Below are 19,977 nucleotides of genomic sequence, written 5' to 3'. Positions count from 1 at the left end.
GTCTTCGAATTATATATTGGCTACAACTTCATGTTGCAGTTAGCGTGCGAGTGCGCTTAATAAATGATGATGTTATTAATGATTTATTTTTAGAGTTGTAAGTTAAATTAGAAAAAAAAACTACACATCTCAAACGAACAAGCCTCTACTCATCTTTTAAAGCTAATTAATTTTTATGTAAAATAAAATTAAATTTAATATAAAAATTTTTAAAAAAATTAAGTGCAAACTTGCACAAAGACATAATTGTTTGTTTATTTAATATATTTATATCATTCATAATTGGTAAATTTGTTTTTACACTGATAATTATATGAGTGAGGGTCATTTTTATTGACACTAAATTTCATACATCGATAAGGTTTTGTGAGGCCAGCAGAAGTGGCATTTCCGCACCAAGAAAATGACACTGACTAAAATTGAAATCGTTTCCGAAAAATCATATACCTTCGATTACAATTTCTTTGCCTCGATAACAAATCTATGGTGGCAACCTCTATTTAAGACCATTTTACTGTGGAACAGAGAGCTCCTGGAAAGTATTGCTCGAATATGCTATTGCTTTATATATATGCCATTGCTTTAGATATGCCATTGCTTTAGATATGCTATTGCTTTATATATGCTATTGCTTTATATATGCTATTGCTTTAGATATATATGGGTGATTCTTTGGAAACATGACAATTCGGACCAAAAAATTTCTTCAAATTTAAAGTCTTCAAAATAATCTAAAAATTTTTTTTATACTTCTTTAGTTACACTTATAACATCTTACAGGTAGCAGTGTAGTTTATTGACATTTGCTCGAGAAAAAAAATAAAATAGAAATTCGTCAAATCTTGAATGCCAGGAAAATAACATATTAGCTTAGAATTTTAAAAAATAGTCATTTTAAGTTAATAGTAAGTAACTCAACTTAGACCTTTATGTTAGATGGACCATAAATTGCTTAAATTAATTCTTTTTATCCACTGTAGAAAGAATCAAAAAAATTTTGTTGGTGATATGCTAACAGCAATGCTATTTATTAAAATTTAAGAAAAATATTTTAGTAGTATAGTATTAGATTTTGGAGCAAGAGACTGAAAATTGTCATATTTTGTGAGAATCACCCATATATATATGCTATTGCTCGAAAAAAAAAGCAGGCTCCTTCACAAATAATCAGTATGACAACGTATCATAGCACCGTTTATGCTTCTAATTTCTTCAGCCATTTTAGAAAAGATCAAAAATAAATCTAAATGATCACTTCGTAACGAAGTTTTTATTTCGATAAAAGTACAAAATTATTCTAAATAAATACATAACTTATAACTAACTAATTAACAGTGCTTAAATTATTACTTTACACAACCACACAAAAGAATAGAGAAAAACCCAAGTTTATAGTGCCACATGAAATATATATCATCATCATCATAGTTGGCCAGACTGCCCAATGTGAGCCAATGCCTTCCTCTGAAGATTTCTCCATGACGACTTCTGATTCACCTTTGATCTCCAATTCTTTTTTTAATTGCGTGAAAATCAGACTTCACTGAGTCAGCCCATCTCAACGGCGGCCTTCCCCGCTTTCTTGTTCCAGTGGGTCTAAAAAGCAGTATCGTTTTTATTGTATTGTCATCACTCATTCGAACACGTGGGCCATCCAATTCGTTCTATTTATTTTTATGTATTTAATAATATCAGGTCGTTTAAAATACTTGTACAGTTCAAAGTTAAATCTCCTTCTCCAGTTATTGTTTTCATTTACACCACCAAGTATACTCCGCAAAATTTTTCTCTCAAATGTTGCGATGCAATTTTCCTCCTGTTTTGTCATTGTTCAAGCCTCAGAAGCGTATGTCAAGACTGGCCGAGCAGGAGTTTTGTATATTTAGAACTTAGTTCTTCTAGAAAGAAACCTAGATCAAGTGAATGGAAACATTTTTTAACACAATAATCAATNTTGTATTGTCATCACTCATTCGAATCACGTGGGCTATCCAATTCGTTCTATTTATTTTTATGTATTTAATAATATCAGGTCGTTTAAAATACTTGTGCAGTTCAAAGTTAAATCTCCAGTTATTGTTTTCATTTACACCACCAAGTATACTCCGCAAAATCTTTCTCTCAAATGTTACGATACAATTTTCCTCCTGCTTTGTCATTGTCCAAGCCTCAGAAGTGTATGTCAAGACTGGCCGGACAAGAGTTTTCTGGATTAAGAACTTAGTTCTTCTAGAAAGAAACCTAGATCAAGTGAACGGAAACATTTTTTAACACAATAATCAATAATAAAATTCGTTTATTCAAAGAAAATTCCATGAATATATATATATATATATAAAAACAAATTTTATTATTGATTATTGTGTTCAAAAATGTTTCCGTTCACTTTGAAAGTACTCGATATGCAAAAAGGGAAAGGAGTACAAACTTCTGATCCCTCTCCTGACTAATTTCTTCTGATTTGATCACTCTCTCGAAATCAAATGTTTTGAGGATCAAAAAATTCAAATTTTGAAGAAGAAAAAAAGTTTTGAGTCTGATTTCGTGACTTAAACTACCGTCTTATTTGCTTAATTAGCGTATATGAGGTTAGACTCTCATATCAAGTACGTGAATGAGTCCCTATTACGTGAAAATCCGTTCATTCGATCAGAAGTTATTCAAGGTGTTCAATTTTTTTTGTTAATTTTGTGCACTGTACATAACATCGTTTAAAGAGATTCTCTGAGTGATTTTACTTTTATTTTGTTAATTTCAGAATATCGTTGTTTGCCCATTTTTCCTTCTATGAGCATTATAATTTAAATCAATGTACTAGTTTTAATGGTTGCTAAATAAGGGACGTTTAAATGAAAAATAACTGAACGTGTCATGTTGAATAAATATTTGTTTTTATCCCTAGATCTTCATTTTTAACTGGTTTGTTACCATGCTATTTTTCATTCTTCGTTTTTCATATATTTTAAGAGTTTTTGATGAAATAATAACTGTTGTGTCTACATATTGTGAGTAATACCAAATATAATTTTCCCATATGAATTTAAGTTTCAAAGATTTAGTTTCAATGAGAGAAGGTTAACTTCAAGAGTCTATTGAGTTAGTACTTTTGTTTTGTGTCTTTTTTGAAGGTAATGTCCATTTCCTGTTGCAGTACCTGCAGTTCCTATTGGAGAAGTGGGTGACCAGCAACTTTTCTTTCATCTGCCGCTCAGCTTGAAACATGCTCAAATACAATCAGCTCAGCTATGGATCTATCTGAGACAGACTCGCCACCACCCTCTACCCCTCAACATCACACTCTATCAGATGGAGAACAACTCTGAACTCATACAGGTGATATTTTTTTTAAACACACAATTTTATAACTGTCTTCGAATAAGCCGACCCAATTTTTCGGGTTTACGACTACTAATGTTTAACTCCGTAGCCTTGCAATTTTAACTTCCAATCCAAGGTAACTTCCTGGATCAAGTTTTGGGAGAAATTTGCCTTTACTTTTGATAGAACTAGTCCGCGTTACATGAGCAAAACCTCCCACGGTTACCCCAAAGGCAGGGGGATTCTAACTCATGATTTGTCTACCACTGAGGATATTTTACGTTAGTATTGTGATCTGTGCGAACTGGGTGTGGAATCCGTATCGATCAGTCATCGTTGGGATTCGAGACCGGTTCCCTTCCAATACAGAAGACAAGCGAACTGCTGAATCAAGTATTGGGCGAAATGTGTCTTCGTGAAGGTTATTTTGATGGAACTAACCAGCATTTGCGTTACATGGAGAGAAAAACCACAAAAACCTCCCATGGTTAGTCTGACTCTAATTCACGATCCGTCTACCGCACAGGATGTTTTGCGTCAGTACCGTGGTCGTTGTAAACCGGATGCGGAATTCGTATCGGCCAGCCATCGCTGGGATTCGAACCCTGTTCACCTGATTGGAAGGCGAACGCTCTATCCCCTGAGCCATCACGTCTTATTTTGAAGTGATATCGTCATTGTCAGCTTGTGTTCATCGAATGTCGTTTCCACATTGATTCTTTTTCATTCAAATATTACTTTCAAAAACGATGTTCCGGTGCTATAAACACATCTATGAAAATAGATCTATAGTCAATTATTACATCTATAGGATTTGCCTGATGTATGAAATGTAACTTACTACCGTGTAATACATAGAATGAAAAAATAAACACCTTAATGCGTTTTAATCTAGTGGTCAGATTTTCAATTAACTAAGATGTATTCTTAACAATTCGAGAGGCTTGCCTTTTAATAGGGTAATTAATCTGTATGGTCGATATTTCAAGTGGCAAAATCAGACACCAAAAAATAATAATTGTTAAACGTTTCATAAGTTTATTTTGAAATGTATGAAAATGAGGTCATGCCATAAAATTACATTCGTAAGAAAGAAACAACTGTTTTAGTTTTAAACCCTTAATTGAGAAAGCAATCAAAATCAAAAAAGTGATAATAGCAGAGCAAAATAAGGAAAATCAATATTGCAGGTAAAATATTTTTGTGTTAAGGATACAAAAATATTTTATGGTAAAACAATACCTTTATGACTTCATAACCAAAAAGAATGGATGGATGTAGGAAAACTATATTCCACCATGTGAATTTCCGGCCTATAGAAATACAATGAAAACTGTATTATACCATTATGTTTTTATGTTATATGAAGATATGTAATAATATCATGTTGTTGCGGGTATCTTCAATAATTACTTACTGATAAATACTTTGAAAATTAACTTTGAAAATTTATTTTATTTGCTTAATGGAACCTTTAAAGTTTAGAAAAAATAGTGTTCGGTCGATTCGATGTTAAACCTATAGAGGGTGCAAATTTATGGCAACCTTATTAAGGTGTTTGATTTGAAACATATACTCGTTAAAGTTGAAAAAGAGAATTTTATGTTGTTGTTGACATATGGGGGTGCGATTGTTCTTGTTTTCTAGTGGCGCCATCTATGGCCAATAATTCGACTCCTGCCACACCATACGTCGCAACCGTTTATAGGGCGGAGCCATTCATTCATCCACAGATCGTAATTTTGTCCGGAATCAGAGAACGATCGATCTCCAATCCAGTACCCCCAGAGGTATTGATTCGTTATGGGATCATGGAGGACTTTGCGACTCGACAGATTTAACGTGCATCAGTCACTTTACTACACGGGGAGTCTTCGGTCGGCGGGGTTAGAACCCACGAACTCTCGGACATGGGCCCAGCGCCCTACCGACCAGGCTATGCCGGTACAGAGAATTTTATATTATTATATTATAGCCTTTGTAGAACAATTGACGTGATTTTGGGTTTACGACCACCAAAGTTAAACTCCATAGCCTTGTCATTTTAATCTCAATCTAAAAGATATGAGAACTCATGGGTCAAGTAGTGGGAAAAATTTGCTTTGGAAAATTTTGGGGGGAAATTTTTGATGGAACTAACCCACATTTGCGAAAACCTCCCACTGTAAGCCTAACGGCAAGAGGACTCTAACCCATGATCCGTCTACCACTGAGGATATTTTATATCAGCATTGTGGTCAGTGCGAGGCGGGTGCGGTGAACCCGGTTCAACTCATTGGTACGCGAGCCACCACGGCTCAGATAAGTGTAAAATGAAAATGAAGAAGGACAATAATGTGGCCCAACTTAGTTCTAAGAAGAACTCGACAAATTCAAGCGACAGTAAAGTTCAGCACTCTACAAAACTACTAACAGCCAAGTTTCTAAGTATCTCGTATTATAAATTGAAAATAAAATGAATTTTTTTTACCTAAGTTCAACTTTATCTTTAAAAACAGCTCAGTGTTGAACCTTAACCCTTTGCTTACGGTATACCATGTTGCACCATCATTCTATGTAAAATAATAATTATCAGGTGATACTATACATCTGCATTGTTTTTACTCCGATGAAACCGGTTTGCATCTCCTGCATCAATGGGTTAACATTGTAACGCAATACGTTAAAAATAAATACAAATAGGAAGTGTATAAACGATCTCCAGAATAAAAACCCATGGCACGTATGTTTAAATATAAAAGTATTGCAAATATACTCGTGCAAATCATGTCATTATTAAAAAATTACAATGTGTCTAATAATTTTGTCTAATTATTATAGTATACCAATATAATACCTGATATAATAAATATTCTATATTCATATAATAGTCTAATGTATCCTATCGTCAAATTTATATTATGTTATCGTCTCATTTACACCTATTGATACACAAAACGTAAACAATTGCAAACAGTCACGTAAAAAACAATAAAGCTGTATAGAGTATCAACTGATAATTAAGATTTTACATAGAATCTTAGATCAGCAGGCCTAGTAATTTGGCCAGGGACTGTATATGAACACAAAGAACTATCTGAAGTTTCTTTTTTTATTTTCATCGATGACTTCTTTTTGTCCAAGAAGTGAGGAGGTTTTTACCAAACATTTTCTTTTGTGAACTGCTTTTTCAAGCTTATTGAGAAATAAATAAGAATAATATTTTTTTTTCCACATTTAATTGGTGTTTTTAAAAAGGGAGTGGTGCTGCTTTGCTGCCACAGTAGAAAGAGAAAAAAAGAAGTTCTAATGACCTCTCTCGTCGTCTGTTTAATGATTTACCCTTTTCAGACGATATTTATTTTTAGAAAACAAATTGAGTCGTTCGGTCAATATTTTTCTTTTTAAATTTCCGTTGCATTCTGGGAGTGACGACCTTTTCTGAATGAGAAACCTCTTTCAGAAATCATTCTCGTATGGAAAAAGAAATGAAATTTGAAATGCATCATTTCTCCTAACTGAATTATTCCTTGCGAATACAAACTACCTTCATCTGCATGTTTCGCATTTACAGTTCATTTATTTTTCCAACACTGTGAAGTGCGCAAGAGAAAAGAAAAACTTGGACAACTTAATAACTAGTTATAATGATCAAATTTTCGTGTTCTAGAACTCAATAGTTCGAGAGCCCTAACCTTAAATATTCTAATTAATTAAAGCAGAATATATTTTAAGATACGAAAGACGCAAAAATGAGCTTTCCATGAATAAGCAAAACCATTTTTAGACAGATTCGGATTTTTGTTCTCAAAATATTAGTTTTTGTTTTCTATAAAGAATTTACTATTTTTAAATTAACTACATAAGAAGCCAACAAAATCCATTTAATCATGTCCTTATCCACAATATGCTTATTTTTAAATCGTAGTATAGTTACTTATTGATTTAAAAAAAAAAGAAACTCTCTAGTACACGTTTCATTTGCATTAGTCAACTTTCTCCTGTTCTATTTCTGTATGATATACCTTTCAATCGCAAAGTATCCATTTTATTTTATTAAAAATTGGGGGTCCATGAAAGGAAAATGTCGGTCAACGATAGTGGATCTCATATAAGCAGGTCGTGACTTTTAATTTTGGCATTTCATGAATGGAATAATCAACATACATTGATAGTACCTATTTACTTACTACCTTATAATATAAAGAAATGTATTTATCTACTACATTCTACATAATTTATAAAAGTAGCTATGAAGTAGAAATTTTATTAAAATTTAAGTTATTAGGATTATTTTCTGATACAAGAAACTGAATTATTATAAACTAGCCTGCAGCTCCGCACGGAATGATTTTATTTTCCCTGCGTGTAAGGTTTTATTATGTAACAAAAAAGTATTTTTCAGAGGTAAATTGTAGCCTAGCCTATGTCAACTCTTTAGCTAGTTAGACCTCCAACTTTATCCGCGCACAAGATCACAGAGATTTGCTGCTTAGTTTGTACGTAAAAATGTAATAAATAGACCGACAATACACTAGTACGGTTTTGTGTACAAACCTATTTCCGCAATTATAATATTAGTAGCGAAGTAGGGGTTTTATAGTGCACTATTTTATTCCATTTACATATTAATTAAATTAAATTAGTATGTTTCATAAAGTTGTGACAGTTGTAGGCATTCAATATAATTTTAACTTGTAAAAACTTGCACATAATGCACGTATACTTATCCCGTATTATGGAATATTGCGAGAGACTTTTTAATTGCTTTTCCATCTTCATACCTAGTTGAGAGGTTTTTCATCACAGTTGCCAATATCCTCACAAAAAGAAGAAAGAAAGAAAAGAAACAGACTGGACATCATTAACTGAGGAGATTAAACCTAACTAAATTGATGCCAAATGTTAATAATTTATTATTAATGCATCAGGTTTATCCCTCCCACTGAAAGCATTTATTTATTGCTCAGTTATTTCATATAACAGATACTAAATTTTAATTAGGTTCCTTTTAATTTTAATTTAATTAATAAATGTATAAAATCGACATGTGTTTCTTAAGTTTTTAACACTGCACTTCACTACAGTTAAAAATTTAAATCATTAACAGTAAGTAGCACTGTACCAGCTGTCAAAAATACATTTGAAGTTGATGAGTTTACAAAAATTCAATATCAGGTTGGCCGAAGGCTATATCAGGTAGGCTACCCAAAACCGAAAACTTGGCAAGGGGTCTACGAGACAAAAAGTTTTGGAACCACTGTATTAGACGATATATAATATAAATGAGACGATATATTATATAAATATAGAATGTTTATTATATCAGGTAATATATTATAATAATTAGACCAAATTAATAGACATATATATAAGATATATGTCTATTAATATTATATTATATTTTTATTTCATATTAATATTATATTTTTATTTCAAGCCGTTGTCACAAGCATAGTCTTTCCTTCAAAATCTTCAAAGGGAAACTTTTCCACAGAATATTGTCTTCAGTTCAGTTTCTATACCATACAAATACAAATTTTACCCCTAATTTATAAAATACAAATTTTTATTTTAAAAAAAAAGGAAATCCACTCATAATTTTGACTTCAATTTTTTTTTTTTTTTTAATGTGCTGCTTTTTGTACGAAATTGAAAGTAATGAAGAATAGAAATATGATACGACCCTAACTAAACTTTAAAAAAAAAAACGTGTTTTGTTAAAAATTCACGCTGTATGAAGCTTTAATTGAATGACTTGCCTATAAGTGAGATAGTTTAAGGTATTTAATTGAAACTAAATTTCTCAATTAAAAAAAAGGTTAATTTTTGGAAGAATGTATGAACTAAACAATAGATTTTTCTACCAAAAGTGTGTTGAAACAATCTGGCTTTTGTGTTTGAATGAAAGTTTGTGAATTAAAAGCCTTTTATTTCCCGTGTGAACATTCAAATGATTGCCGTCTTAAGAGGAAGCATACCGCGGGAAGAACGCTTCATGGCAAATTCTGTTTTCTTTTAAGTCATTCAAAATGTTTAGTGTAGAAAAAAAGCGAGTTCGAGCAAACCAAAAATAAACCATGAAGTGTCAAATACAAAAATATATCAAAATGCTAACAAATTGGGTACTTGCACTTCAAGAAGAAGAAGACCTCCCATATCCACACATGTGACCAATGACGCCAACTAATCTTTATCAGCAAAATGGCGTATTATTAAAGTGGGGCTAAGTTTCTATACGCAAGTTAAAACGGTTATTAACGTAAAGTTAAATAAATATAGAGCCGTATCGCACATCAAATGAGTTGAAATATAATTCTCTCCCTTTTAACTTAACTTATATTTATTATATGTTTATGTATCTTATTGCAACCGTGATATATTTTTGTTTTGTGTACCTGGCAACTTCGACGCATCATTAGTTTGTTTATGTTCCACGTGGCTTCGTGCATGTCTTTGTGTTAAGTCTCTGTGTAAATATAGAGTGAAAAAATGGAAATCTTTGAGAAAAAATCTTTGTGAAAGAATATAGAATGTGTCACTTAAGAGAATTGGTACTTGACGGGCTTGGCTTTCTCGAAATGGAATGGAAAGAACAGTTGGTAACTTAAGCAAATGCCTCAACCCATCAGGATCGAGATACCTCACCCTACGTCACTTGCAGGTATCCCATAGACAATAAATATGCCCAGAAAGCATCTAACCTTGTTTCGGAATTTTCTTTTTATTGTCACCAAAATGTTTGTACTAAAAACCTTTTTTCTAATAAAGCAAAAATATTGCAGTTCCAAACCTTTCATTCTAAAAGGATTAAAAAATATTTTTCTAAAGCTTTTTTTAAAAAGGATTGTCACTTAGGGGTCCATCATGACGCTTTAGCTGATGTCACACTAGAGATAGGATCAAATTGTATTGTAGATTAAAGTTTCATGACAAGGTGGATTTTAGCCTGAGCATACAAGACTTTGCGAAAGGAAACCTTATAATGACCTAGATTTAAGATTATTTTCACCTTGAGACTAGCTTAGACAGGTATCTCATTAAGACAAGAGGGAAGAAATTCTGCAATTATTTGCTTGCATTAATTGAAATAATTTCTCAGCATGCATAAACTTCTTAGTTTTCCTGAACTCACCTTTTCGATATTTCGAATTACTGGTAGAGGGGAAAATAAATTGTCGTAAAGAGTATATAGCATCCACTTAAATTAAAAAGAAATTTATAGAATGAATTTTAAGCTTCTGATTATACTCTGGTCCAAAGGCTTACGGATGTTGAAACAGATGGGAAAATACTAATTTCATCGATTTCAGTTTATTATTTGGTGAGTAGGTTGGCAATTCGTCAAGAGTCTTTCTACTTTTTTCTAGACGTTTTTTCATCAAAATGTCATTCAGGCATTATACTTAGAGTCATTCAGGTCATTTTCTTGAAATGTCTTTTTATGGCGAAGGAACTCATTAAGCTTTGGAGGGGGTAAAAGGTTTCTGGATGGTAATGCATCTTTTTTTTATAGTATTCTCACACCCTCTACCCCCCAAAATATTCTGTGAATGTGAGATTTCTATTGATTGCATGATGGGATACTCATTCCAACATATTCCCTCTTTAAAGAGAAGGATAACACAGAATATTTTCGTTCAACTTTACTTCTATCTTATTTTAAGAACCACTTTCAGTGTCCCTTAAATAAATTAAAAATTATACACATTAATACTTCTATTGGCAATTGAAATGAGCCACAGCTGGAGTTGAGCAAAACACTTTACCTATGGCAACACTTCACTAATAGCGTGTGGAGAGTCATAGCAGAAGGAAGTACGTTCATTTCTGTCTTGATTTTCAAATGGATTAAAAACTTTTTAAGTTTGGAAACTATATGGAATTGAAAACTGCATTAAGCATATTTCTAAAAGAAAGCGTCGTAGGAATTGTAAAAAAAAATCATTATTGCTAGTTAAATACGGAAAATATTAAGAAAAGTTAAAATATCATTGTACTTTCCTATACAACTGAAAAGAGGAGGAGAGGGAAGGGGATTTGGTCAAGACATGGAACCGATCTTCACCCCACGTGGCTTGTTCGAGCGTTGCGATCACAAATTGAAAGGGACTGGAGACAACTGAATTATCCCTTAAAAAGTGTTCCTTCCCAGAAAGTACAACTGTATATCAGTATTTTATTTTTATTATTTCGAAACAGGATCTCTCCCCGTATGTAAATGAAATTAATTTGAAATTCATCCGTTGAATCTTCATGCATTGATTTGTCTCGAAATTAAAAGGGTTTTTTTTTTCAGTTGAAGCGCAAGACTTTTGACCGGAAGAGCAAGCATGGACACTGGATAGTTTTCGATGTAAAGAAAGTCATCAACCACTGGTCAAAGCATCAAGTAGCTGATGTCGGATTCCTCCTTCATGCGACGGGGCTCGACATGGCTGACTTAATGAGAGTTTCCGACGAGAGCGGAGCTCAGACAGGAAAGGTAAATTTAAAAACACCACTTTCTAGATATCCTATTTATGCTTTGAAGAGTGTTTTATTTCCAAGAAAAATTGTTTAACTACCTTTTGTAATGTGGTTTTTGAGACCAGTTGCTCTTTAACGTACTTTTTTTTATACAGACAATTTGTTAGTTAGGAAACAACATAAGCAATCATTATTTTATATCCATCGTTGAACAGCCGACCCAATATTGAGTTTACCACTACTAATGTTCAACTCCGTACACTTGTCATTTTAAAGCAATCCAGAAGACAATTAGACTCCTCGAACAGTACCCCCAGAGATATTGATTTGTTATGAGAACATGAAGGAATTTGCAACTCGACAGATTTAACATGCATCCGCCACCATTTTCTACACAGGGAGTCTTCGGCCGGCTGGAATCGAAGCAATCATTATTATCAAAATAATACTTTTTGTGTGACAATAGAAAAAACGACAATGTGTGCTCCATGAACAATGCATAGAGCTAATATGCTGATGGTTATAATATGCTTCAGTAATGAATAAATGATTTAGTATGCTAATGATTACTACACATGGTACATTTCTTGACAGATGCATGGGTGATCAGTCCAACTTTACACTTTTCATCATCTTCAAGAGCTGAGTCGTTCTTTTCACGGACAGTGCATCCAATTTCTTCAATCTCCGGGTAAAAATTATACGATTGGATATCCTCTAATAAACGCTCATAGGCACCAATCACAAATCAGAATGCCGCTCACAAGTTGCTTAGATACTGTTCACTTAATAGGCAAAAAAAAAATGCTCGAACTATCATCCATTTTTAGACTAAACAATTTCAATGCAACAATTTCATTTTCGCCTGATGCAGAAGCAATTTGAATGACACTTTCCGACATTCCAATTCAATCGAATCTTCGCGTATCACTAAAATTTGAACTGTCTGTCCCTTTCTTGGGCTCCATTGGTTGTTATTGCTATTATCGTTATAGTCTGTGTAACTCGATCCAGCGTATGGGCTTTCAGAGCCTGGGTCGCTTACATCAATTCTTATCTAATCATTAAGTTATTCTCAGTTTCCCATGTAATTAGTTGAGTAATTTTAGATGGCATACCGGCTAGTACTAGACAATTAAATTTTTCAATGCTAATTCTCTTGGTTTGGAGCTCAAACAAAGTTTAAAAAAAAACAATGTATCTGTTACTGTAAAAGCCCCGAAGTCTGATAAATCCTAGTTTTTATCAATACAACTTGGCTCGATAAAATTCCGAAGTATGCTTTAATATTTCGGATTTCACCAAGTCTTTGTGGTAAAACTTAGGAGTTACCAATGCCTTCGGGTAAAAGCAAGAAACAAATTTTTTTTAAAGTTATTGAAATTTTTTTCGTGAGTAAGGGAGAGGCATTGGTTCAGCTTTATCACTTTGGATATTATTTGTAAAATGGCATAAATGCTGAATTGTTTATCTTTATCATAAATTTTTTGTAACTCTTTGAAAAATAACTGTAACATAGTTCCATCAACATAGTCATCCTGCCTTATTTTGATCACTTTTACGTTTTATATTTTCAGCTATAAGTTAAATGTATTTAAACTTTTTTAGGTCACACTGCATACATTACCCAGGCAGCATGTAAACCTTACGGCAACCTAGTGTCGGAACTTTCTTTTTTTTTGTCATGAAAATGTTTGTACTAAAAACCTTTTTTCAGTAACGCAGAAATATTGCAGTTTCAAACCTTTCATCCTAAAAGGATTTAAAAATTACTTAATAAAAGCTTTTTTTAAAAAGTATCGTCACTTAGGTTCAAATTGCGATGCAAATTAACAAACAACCGGTGCCGGATGTTTCTGTTGCTCGTGCATTTTCCTCTGTCAGTCCGTGCCATCATGTGCCAGTTCGCAAATCGCTGCATTCTCCTCTGCAGGAACGATGACAATTTGAATGACTGTCGCCAATGCAGGTCTGTCTCATCCAATGCTCTTGTGAACCTAGCGGGGTACTAAGATATAGATATATATATATTTGCAATGCGCAGCAACTGTTGAATACTTGCGAGGGACACGACAACAAGTAAGTACAAAATGTCATGCATTTTTTAAAAAAATGCTTCAACGTCGAACCATTATATCTCAACCATTTTAAACAATTGCTAACCAATAAATCGTTACGAATGAAGTATGTCTAGTCACTTAATCAAGCGTAAGTCACAAAAAGTGTTCAAGTTCCACCAATGCGCTTTCGTTTCTCGAATTGACTGTCTCTCCATTTGCACACGCATTAGTGAGCGATCAAAAAATTTCGAACATTTACCGATCCGGGCGTGTGAAATGTGTTTAACAATACGGTTTATCAATGCTGTACAGTATTCTGAAGCATTGTAAAAACTGCGGCGTGCAATTCAAAACAATAGTCAGAGAATACTCAGTATCCTTCTGCTGGTGTCTTTTAAAGATTTAGATTTATTCAACAATTCGGTTGGGAGCAGTTCTATCACCCGCCGTACAGACACAACATCGCACTCTCAGACTATCACTTGTTTTTGAATAGGAAACATGATTTTAAAGTGTGGCACTTTGATAACAATGACAATGCAAAAAAAATGGTGCTCAGTTGTGACTCATTTTACTGGCGGCATCTTCATTTGGACAAGTTCGTTCCTTGCTATGAAAAATATCTAAGTAATGGTTGTGGAAAAATAGTTTACGAAATCCTCTTGCGTGTAAAAAGAAACCTTGTTCTGAATAAAAAAGAATTATATAAGTTCTTCCGAAACGGTACTTACTTTCCGGACATGCCTCGTACACTAAATTGAATTTCTTAATGGTGATTATTTTAATTTCTGTATTTAGATCTCTACTTGTTATTACACTGTTGTTAAACGAAGCAATAACGCAAAGTTTTTTTTTCTTTTGCAGAAACAACCCTTCATAGAAACTAAAATAGAAAAGCAGCGTACGCGCCGATTGAAACGAATGATCGGCCTGAACTGCGAAGAGAACGCTGACGAGGTGAGATGCTGCCGATATCCCCTGACGGTTGATTTCGAAGAGTTCGGTTGGGACTGGATCATCGCGCCCAAGAGATACGAGGCCAACTACTGCAGTGGAGAGTGCCCGTACGTCTTTCTGCAGAAATATCCTCACACGCATTTGGTACAGCAGGCCAATCCGCAGGGGTCGGCCGGACCCTGTTGTGCACCCAGAAAGATGTCCTCCATCTCCATGCTCTACTTTGACTCTGACTTTAACATCATATACGGAATGCTTCCAGGGATGGTGGTCGATAGATGCGGATGCTCTTAGTCTTCGTCGTCTGACTTGTCATTGTGGTACTTAGAAAGTTGCATCCAAATTATTTATTTGAACGAGAAGGATTTATAAATGTAATTAAATTTTTACTTAAAAAATCTCTTTTATTGGAAGAAGTATCTTGGATAATGCACCATCAAAACAAATCCATAAAATACGATACTTTTCATCCTCAAGAGGATACTTCAAGTATCTTTATGAATATTATCTCCGTATAAGGAAAGTTTTTTTTTTGTCTCATGATCATTTAAAAAAATATTATTTATTAATATTGCAAAAATTAAGTAATATACGCCATGCAAAATAATTAAGAACCCAAACCGATCGATGATTTTGGAATGTATCAATTCTACGGAAAGGAAGAGAAATTCCGTAACAGATGGATACCAGAAGTGTTGTACGCAAAATTTGTGATATTATTTATGCCTTCATCACTGCCAGGCGTACAAAAATGAATTGTTGCTGCTGCCACAACTCAAATGAAAAGGGAAAAAAAAGAGAATCTTTTTTATGAATCTCCAATTACTATTCTCGTTCAATGCATTAAAAGTGATCCATACAGCCATTTAACTGACCTGTGATTGTACTACAATATATTTTTCGCAACTCGTCTAGTCTGTTCAGGCTCCTCGCTATTCGAGCCTAATTTTATTTATTTATTTAAAAAAAATGTCTGAAGTCGACCGCAAATGTAGGTTTTGCAAAAGTATCGGCAAGTTCCTAAGTGGACACAGAATGCCACCCTATATATAGATTTTTTTTTTAATTTTTTGGAATACACCATTTTGAATTTTTATAAAATTAGTAATTGAGTGTGTTCATTAGGCTTAAATTATTCACAAATATCTTTACTGTTGTGATGCATCATCACGGCTTTTTATCGGAAACATAGACAGTCGGACCTCTTTTTAACGAAGTCGCTAAATACCGATGATAAGTTCGTTATAGGGAAAATTGGTTAAATAGAAAATCACCTTTTAAAATACTTAAGCGACACAAAACAGGTTTTAAATTCATAAACACCAGGCATAATTAAAATAGTAATGGATACACATTTATCTCGTAAACTAGTATCTACTATTTATTTTATAAATCTTAAACCATAAAAGAAATCTGCATGGAAAACAAGAATAAAGAAAAACATTATCCAGTGTTACACTATCATGCTACATACATTTTCAACAGAAATAAAGATAAATTTATGCATAAAATTATAGATTATATGTTACAAAAGTAATCTTAAACATACATTACATTCTTAAGTTTGATTGCTGCTGATAAAATCCGTTAGTTTTTCGTTTGAAATGCAAACAAAATGGGAAAGGGATTTTACTGCTTTGTCTAAATGTTAAGTGGCTTCGAAAATCATCTCTCCCATGAAACGTGTTAACAAGTTTGAAATGTGATGAAATATTTTGGGAAATAGGGAAAGGGCATCTCAAAGAAAAGTTCGTCAAGTAGAAAATTCACTTCGCTAATTTTACGAAGAAATTTCCAAAATGTTGGTGGTCCCTAGAAAAAAAATCGCAAAATGGAAGTTCGTTGAATAGAAGTCCGACTGTAATTACTTTTTATCAGCTGAATGAAGAAAGAGCTTTTCCTTATCAGAATTATTTTTTACCCATTTGATGTGCAGTGATTAGAAAAAATTATCTTCAAAATTTTGAGATGTGAACTAGCCTACATTACCGAATTATCACAGCTTGCTATGAGATATATATATATATATGATTACTTTTTATTAGCCGAATGAGGACAGAGCTTTTCCTTACCCGTTCCAAATAGTTTTTTTTTTTTGCCCATTTGAAATGCAAAATGAAAACTCAATTAAAACCTTGAGAAATGAATACGCTTAAATTTCCGAATTATATACATGTATGTAAGTGTTTGTGTGTGTGTGTTACTGTGGTGATATTTAATGAACAAACTGTTCAGATGGTGTATCCATGTAAAACAAATAATAAGGTCAGCATGAATTTATTATTTTTTTGCTATGAAAGTTTATTTATTTTTTTGTCCATATTTGTTTTGTTTTATAATCGTTGTTACGTCATTTATAAACTGATATTGTTATTGTTTGAAACTGTCCCTACACAGGGTCCAGTTTGAAAGATCAAGAATCAGTTGAAATTATTTTCACAAAAAAATATATTCAAATTATTATGTAAATAATTGTTTGCAATTCATGTTTGCAGATTAGTATTATACATATTTTTTATTTTTAAACAATTTAAACTTGTTCAGTTACTGCGGCTACCAATAGAAAAGGGATTTTGCTTCTGCCATGTTAAACAGGCGGGGAATTTCATAAACACAATTTCCTCATTTAGTTTAATTGAATAACATTTTTGGTTTCATTTAATTCGGTGAAATACGTTCCATTGTACTTGATTTTCAAAATTTTAAATTCCAATTTTATAAATACTTTTAAAACTTTTTCTAAGTAGAATTTTTAAAATATGCTTACAACCTTGAAATTCGAAATTTCATCATTAAATAAATAAAAAAAAATGCTTTAATGAATTTTATTTTTCTATGAATAGTCTTTCATTGTCTCATTTTACTAATTTAAATTAATAAAATGAAACAAATACTAAGTTAATGAATAAGTAAAGAAATTGCTTTCAGACAAATCACCGTAAAACAGCGGTACCAAATTTTTTTTTGTCTCAGGAACCTTAAATGATCGACCCTCTTTTAGCGGAATCCTGAGAAGTAATGGAAAAAATTTCATCAACAATTGTGAACATATTAATTAACAAAAGACTATTAATTATTCTCAAAATAAATGACTGTAATATTATTAGTTATTTTAAAAATATTAAGTGAATGAATGAAGATTTTTTTTTTCATCATATCGTTTATCAATATTAGTCTAAAAATTGGGTTTTATTTCAGACAGTTGAATTCGCAGATCTGGTTTTTATAGTTTAGTTCTTAATTTGTTTTTATTGCATGCATAAACTAAAAAAAATGGAAGACATGGTTTATATTAAAATAAAAACGAAAAAGGAGAAAAAAAAACAACGAGAATGATTATTAGAGTAACATATTCTTCATTCAGTTTTTTTTATTTTTTAATCGATGCAAAATAGAATTTTTGTCAAAAACATATATACTTTTCCTAATTCCTATGTTATATTGTTATTAGAATTACATTGTTTTGAAATTTCTTTCTTCTCAAATATTTCAATTTAACAATGTCATAAAAATGGCTAAAATGTTAAATAAATAATGGATTACTAATTGGAAGGGATCATTTTACCCCATTTTCATAATAAGTTTACAGGGCACTAGTGAGAGATAGGCAACCTGACACTCATGAATAACTGTTATAAACTCTCTACAGTTATAAATATAGCAGGTTATTCGCTATATTGTGCTGCGGAACCATAAGGTTCCGCTGAATAGTCAAAAAGGGTTCTGATAATTGGGACTTTTTATTAACCTATTACGATTTTTGAAGTTGCTTCTAAAGCCCAGACACTTTTTTAAGGCAAGGTGGTATAAATTATTTTAAAATATAGCTTTGCTTCCAGTTTAAGATACTTGAAGTGTGTGTTTTTTCTTCTTCCAAGTGCAAGAGTTTTGAAAAATACCCTTTAAGGATTTGACTAAAAAACAGAATTTTAAATGTTCGTAGCAATTTATCATCATTAATTATTATTTTGAAATATATACAATGAAGGCTGACATTAAAGAACACATTGCTTTACTTTTGAATTCGTGAAAAGGGATCAGTTTATATAACGTCCAGCTACTTTAAGGAAATATTAGATATTGTGTTTATTTTTTAAAGCGCCATAGTTACTTTTTTAAAATTACACTATCAATAATAATAGTTCCATAAATTATCTATAAAATGCTTTAATACCAACTACAACTATTATTGATACTGCCAACAACTAAGGATTGTATGTACTATTTCATTTTAATACTTAAAGTGGTTATGAATCTTGTAAATTCCTTTTTAATTCTTGGATTTTGAAATATGATTTAATATTATTCTAATGTGATCTACAATGCACTTCAATTAGCCCCTTGGGAAATATTTCCTCGGAAAGAATAAAAGTTGTCAGGTCTGCTTCATATAACCTTAATTAATGGATTATGTTGAAATTATTACTTATTCAGAAATTTATCCATAAATTGGAAATATTTCGATCATTCAAAACAATTCATTATTAAAAATATATATTATGGACTGTGATTACTGAACACCGTTTTCTACAATAAAGGAATAGTGTTTCCTCTCGTGTCTAAAAGAAATTGTTCAGAATCTAATAAACGCTTTTGATTGGTCTTGTTTATTAAGATTATACGATACGAAAGAGTAAATTCTGAACAACTACGTTAACTTTGTATCAAGCCAAATAGTTTTTTTTCCAACGTAATCTTGATATCATGTTTTTGAATCTCTTGAAATAATTCATGCTGACCCCCCTCCTTGCACTTGTGTGAATACTATTTATGATCGTGTTCATAAAATGATTGGAGAGATGAGAGGTGGTGTAAAATTGTAAAGCTATAGGTTAGTATACGCACAAGTAATTTGTTCATTGGCATTGTAAAATTTTCATAGGAGCTTGTTGTGTTGATCGCTTATTCAAAAAGTGATAATAAATTTTTAGTTTTATAATCTTTGGTCTCATTTATTCAAAACATACTCACACCAAACATGAAAGACACATTTTTTTATCAACGCCTAGCAACCACATGAAATGTTTATATTAAATACACTATGTAACTATTCATATTTTGATGTTAATGTTCACTATATATATATATATGCACGTGACTGATGCCCGTTAAATCAGTCGAGTCGCAAAGTCCTCCATGTTCCCATAACAAATAAATACGTCTGGGGGTACTGGATTGGAGATCGATCGTTCTC

General features: G+C 32.3%; 1 protein-coding gene across 1 annotated transcript in view; it reads left to right on the top strand.

Moving 5' to 3' along the window:
• Positions 1 to 19,722, top strand: part of LOC107454614 (growth/differentiation factor 8) — a 72,019-nt gene extending 52,297 nt beyond the window's left edge. The window contains exons 2-4 of the mRNA XM_016071860.3: positions 3,152 to 3,333; positions 11,597 to 11,782; positions 14,691 to 19,722. Of these exons, the coding sequence (XP_015927346.1) occupies positions 3,152 to 3,333; positions 11,597 to 11,782; positions 14,691 to 15,077 (755 nt within the window). The 3' untranslated portion in view covers positions 15,078 to 19,722. The remainder of the gene's footprint in view (positions 1 to 3,151; positions 3,334 to 11,596; positions 11,783 to 14,690) is intronic.
• Positions 19,723 to 19,977: the final 255 nt, after the last annotated feature.

Source organism: Parasteatoda tepidariorum, chromosome 8 (assembly GCF_043381705.1).
Source record: "Parasteatoda tepidariorum isolate YZ-2023 chromosome 8, CAS_Ptep_4.0, whole genome shotgun sequence".
Lineage (NCBI taxonomy): Eukaryota > Metazoa > Arthropoda > Arachnida > Araneae > Theridiidae > Parasteatoda > Parasteatoda tepidariorum.
The sequence above is the reverse complement of the archived record's forward strand: the minus strand, read 5'-3'. Positions and strand labels throughout refer to the sequence as shown.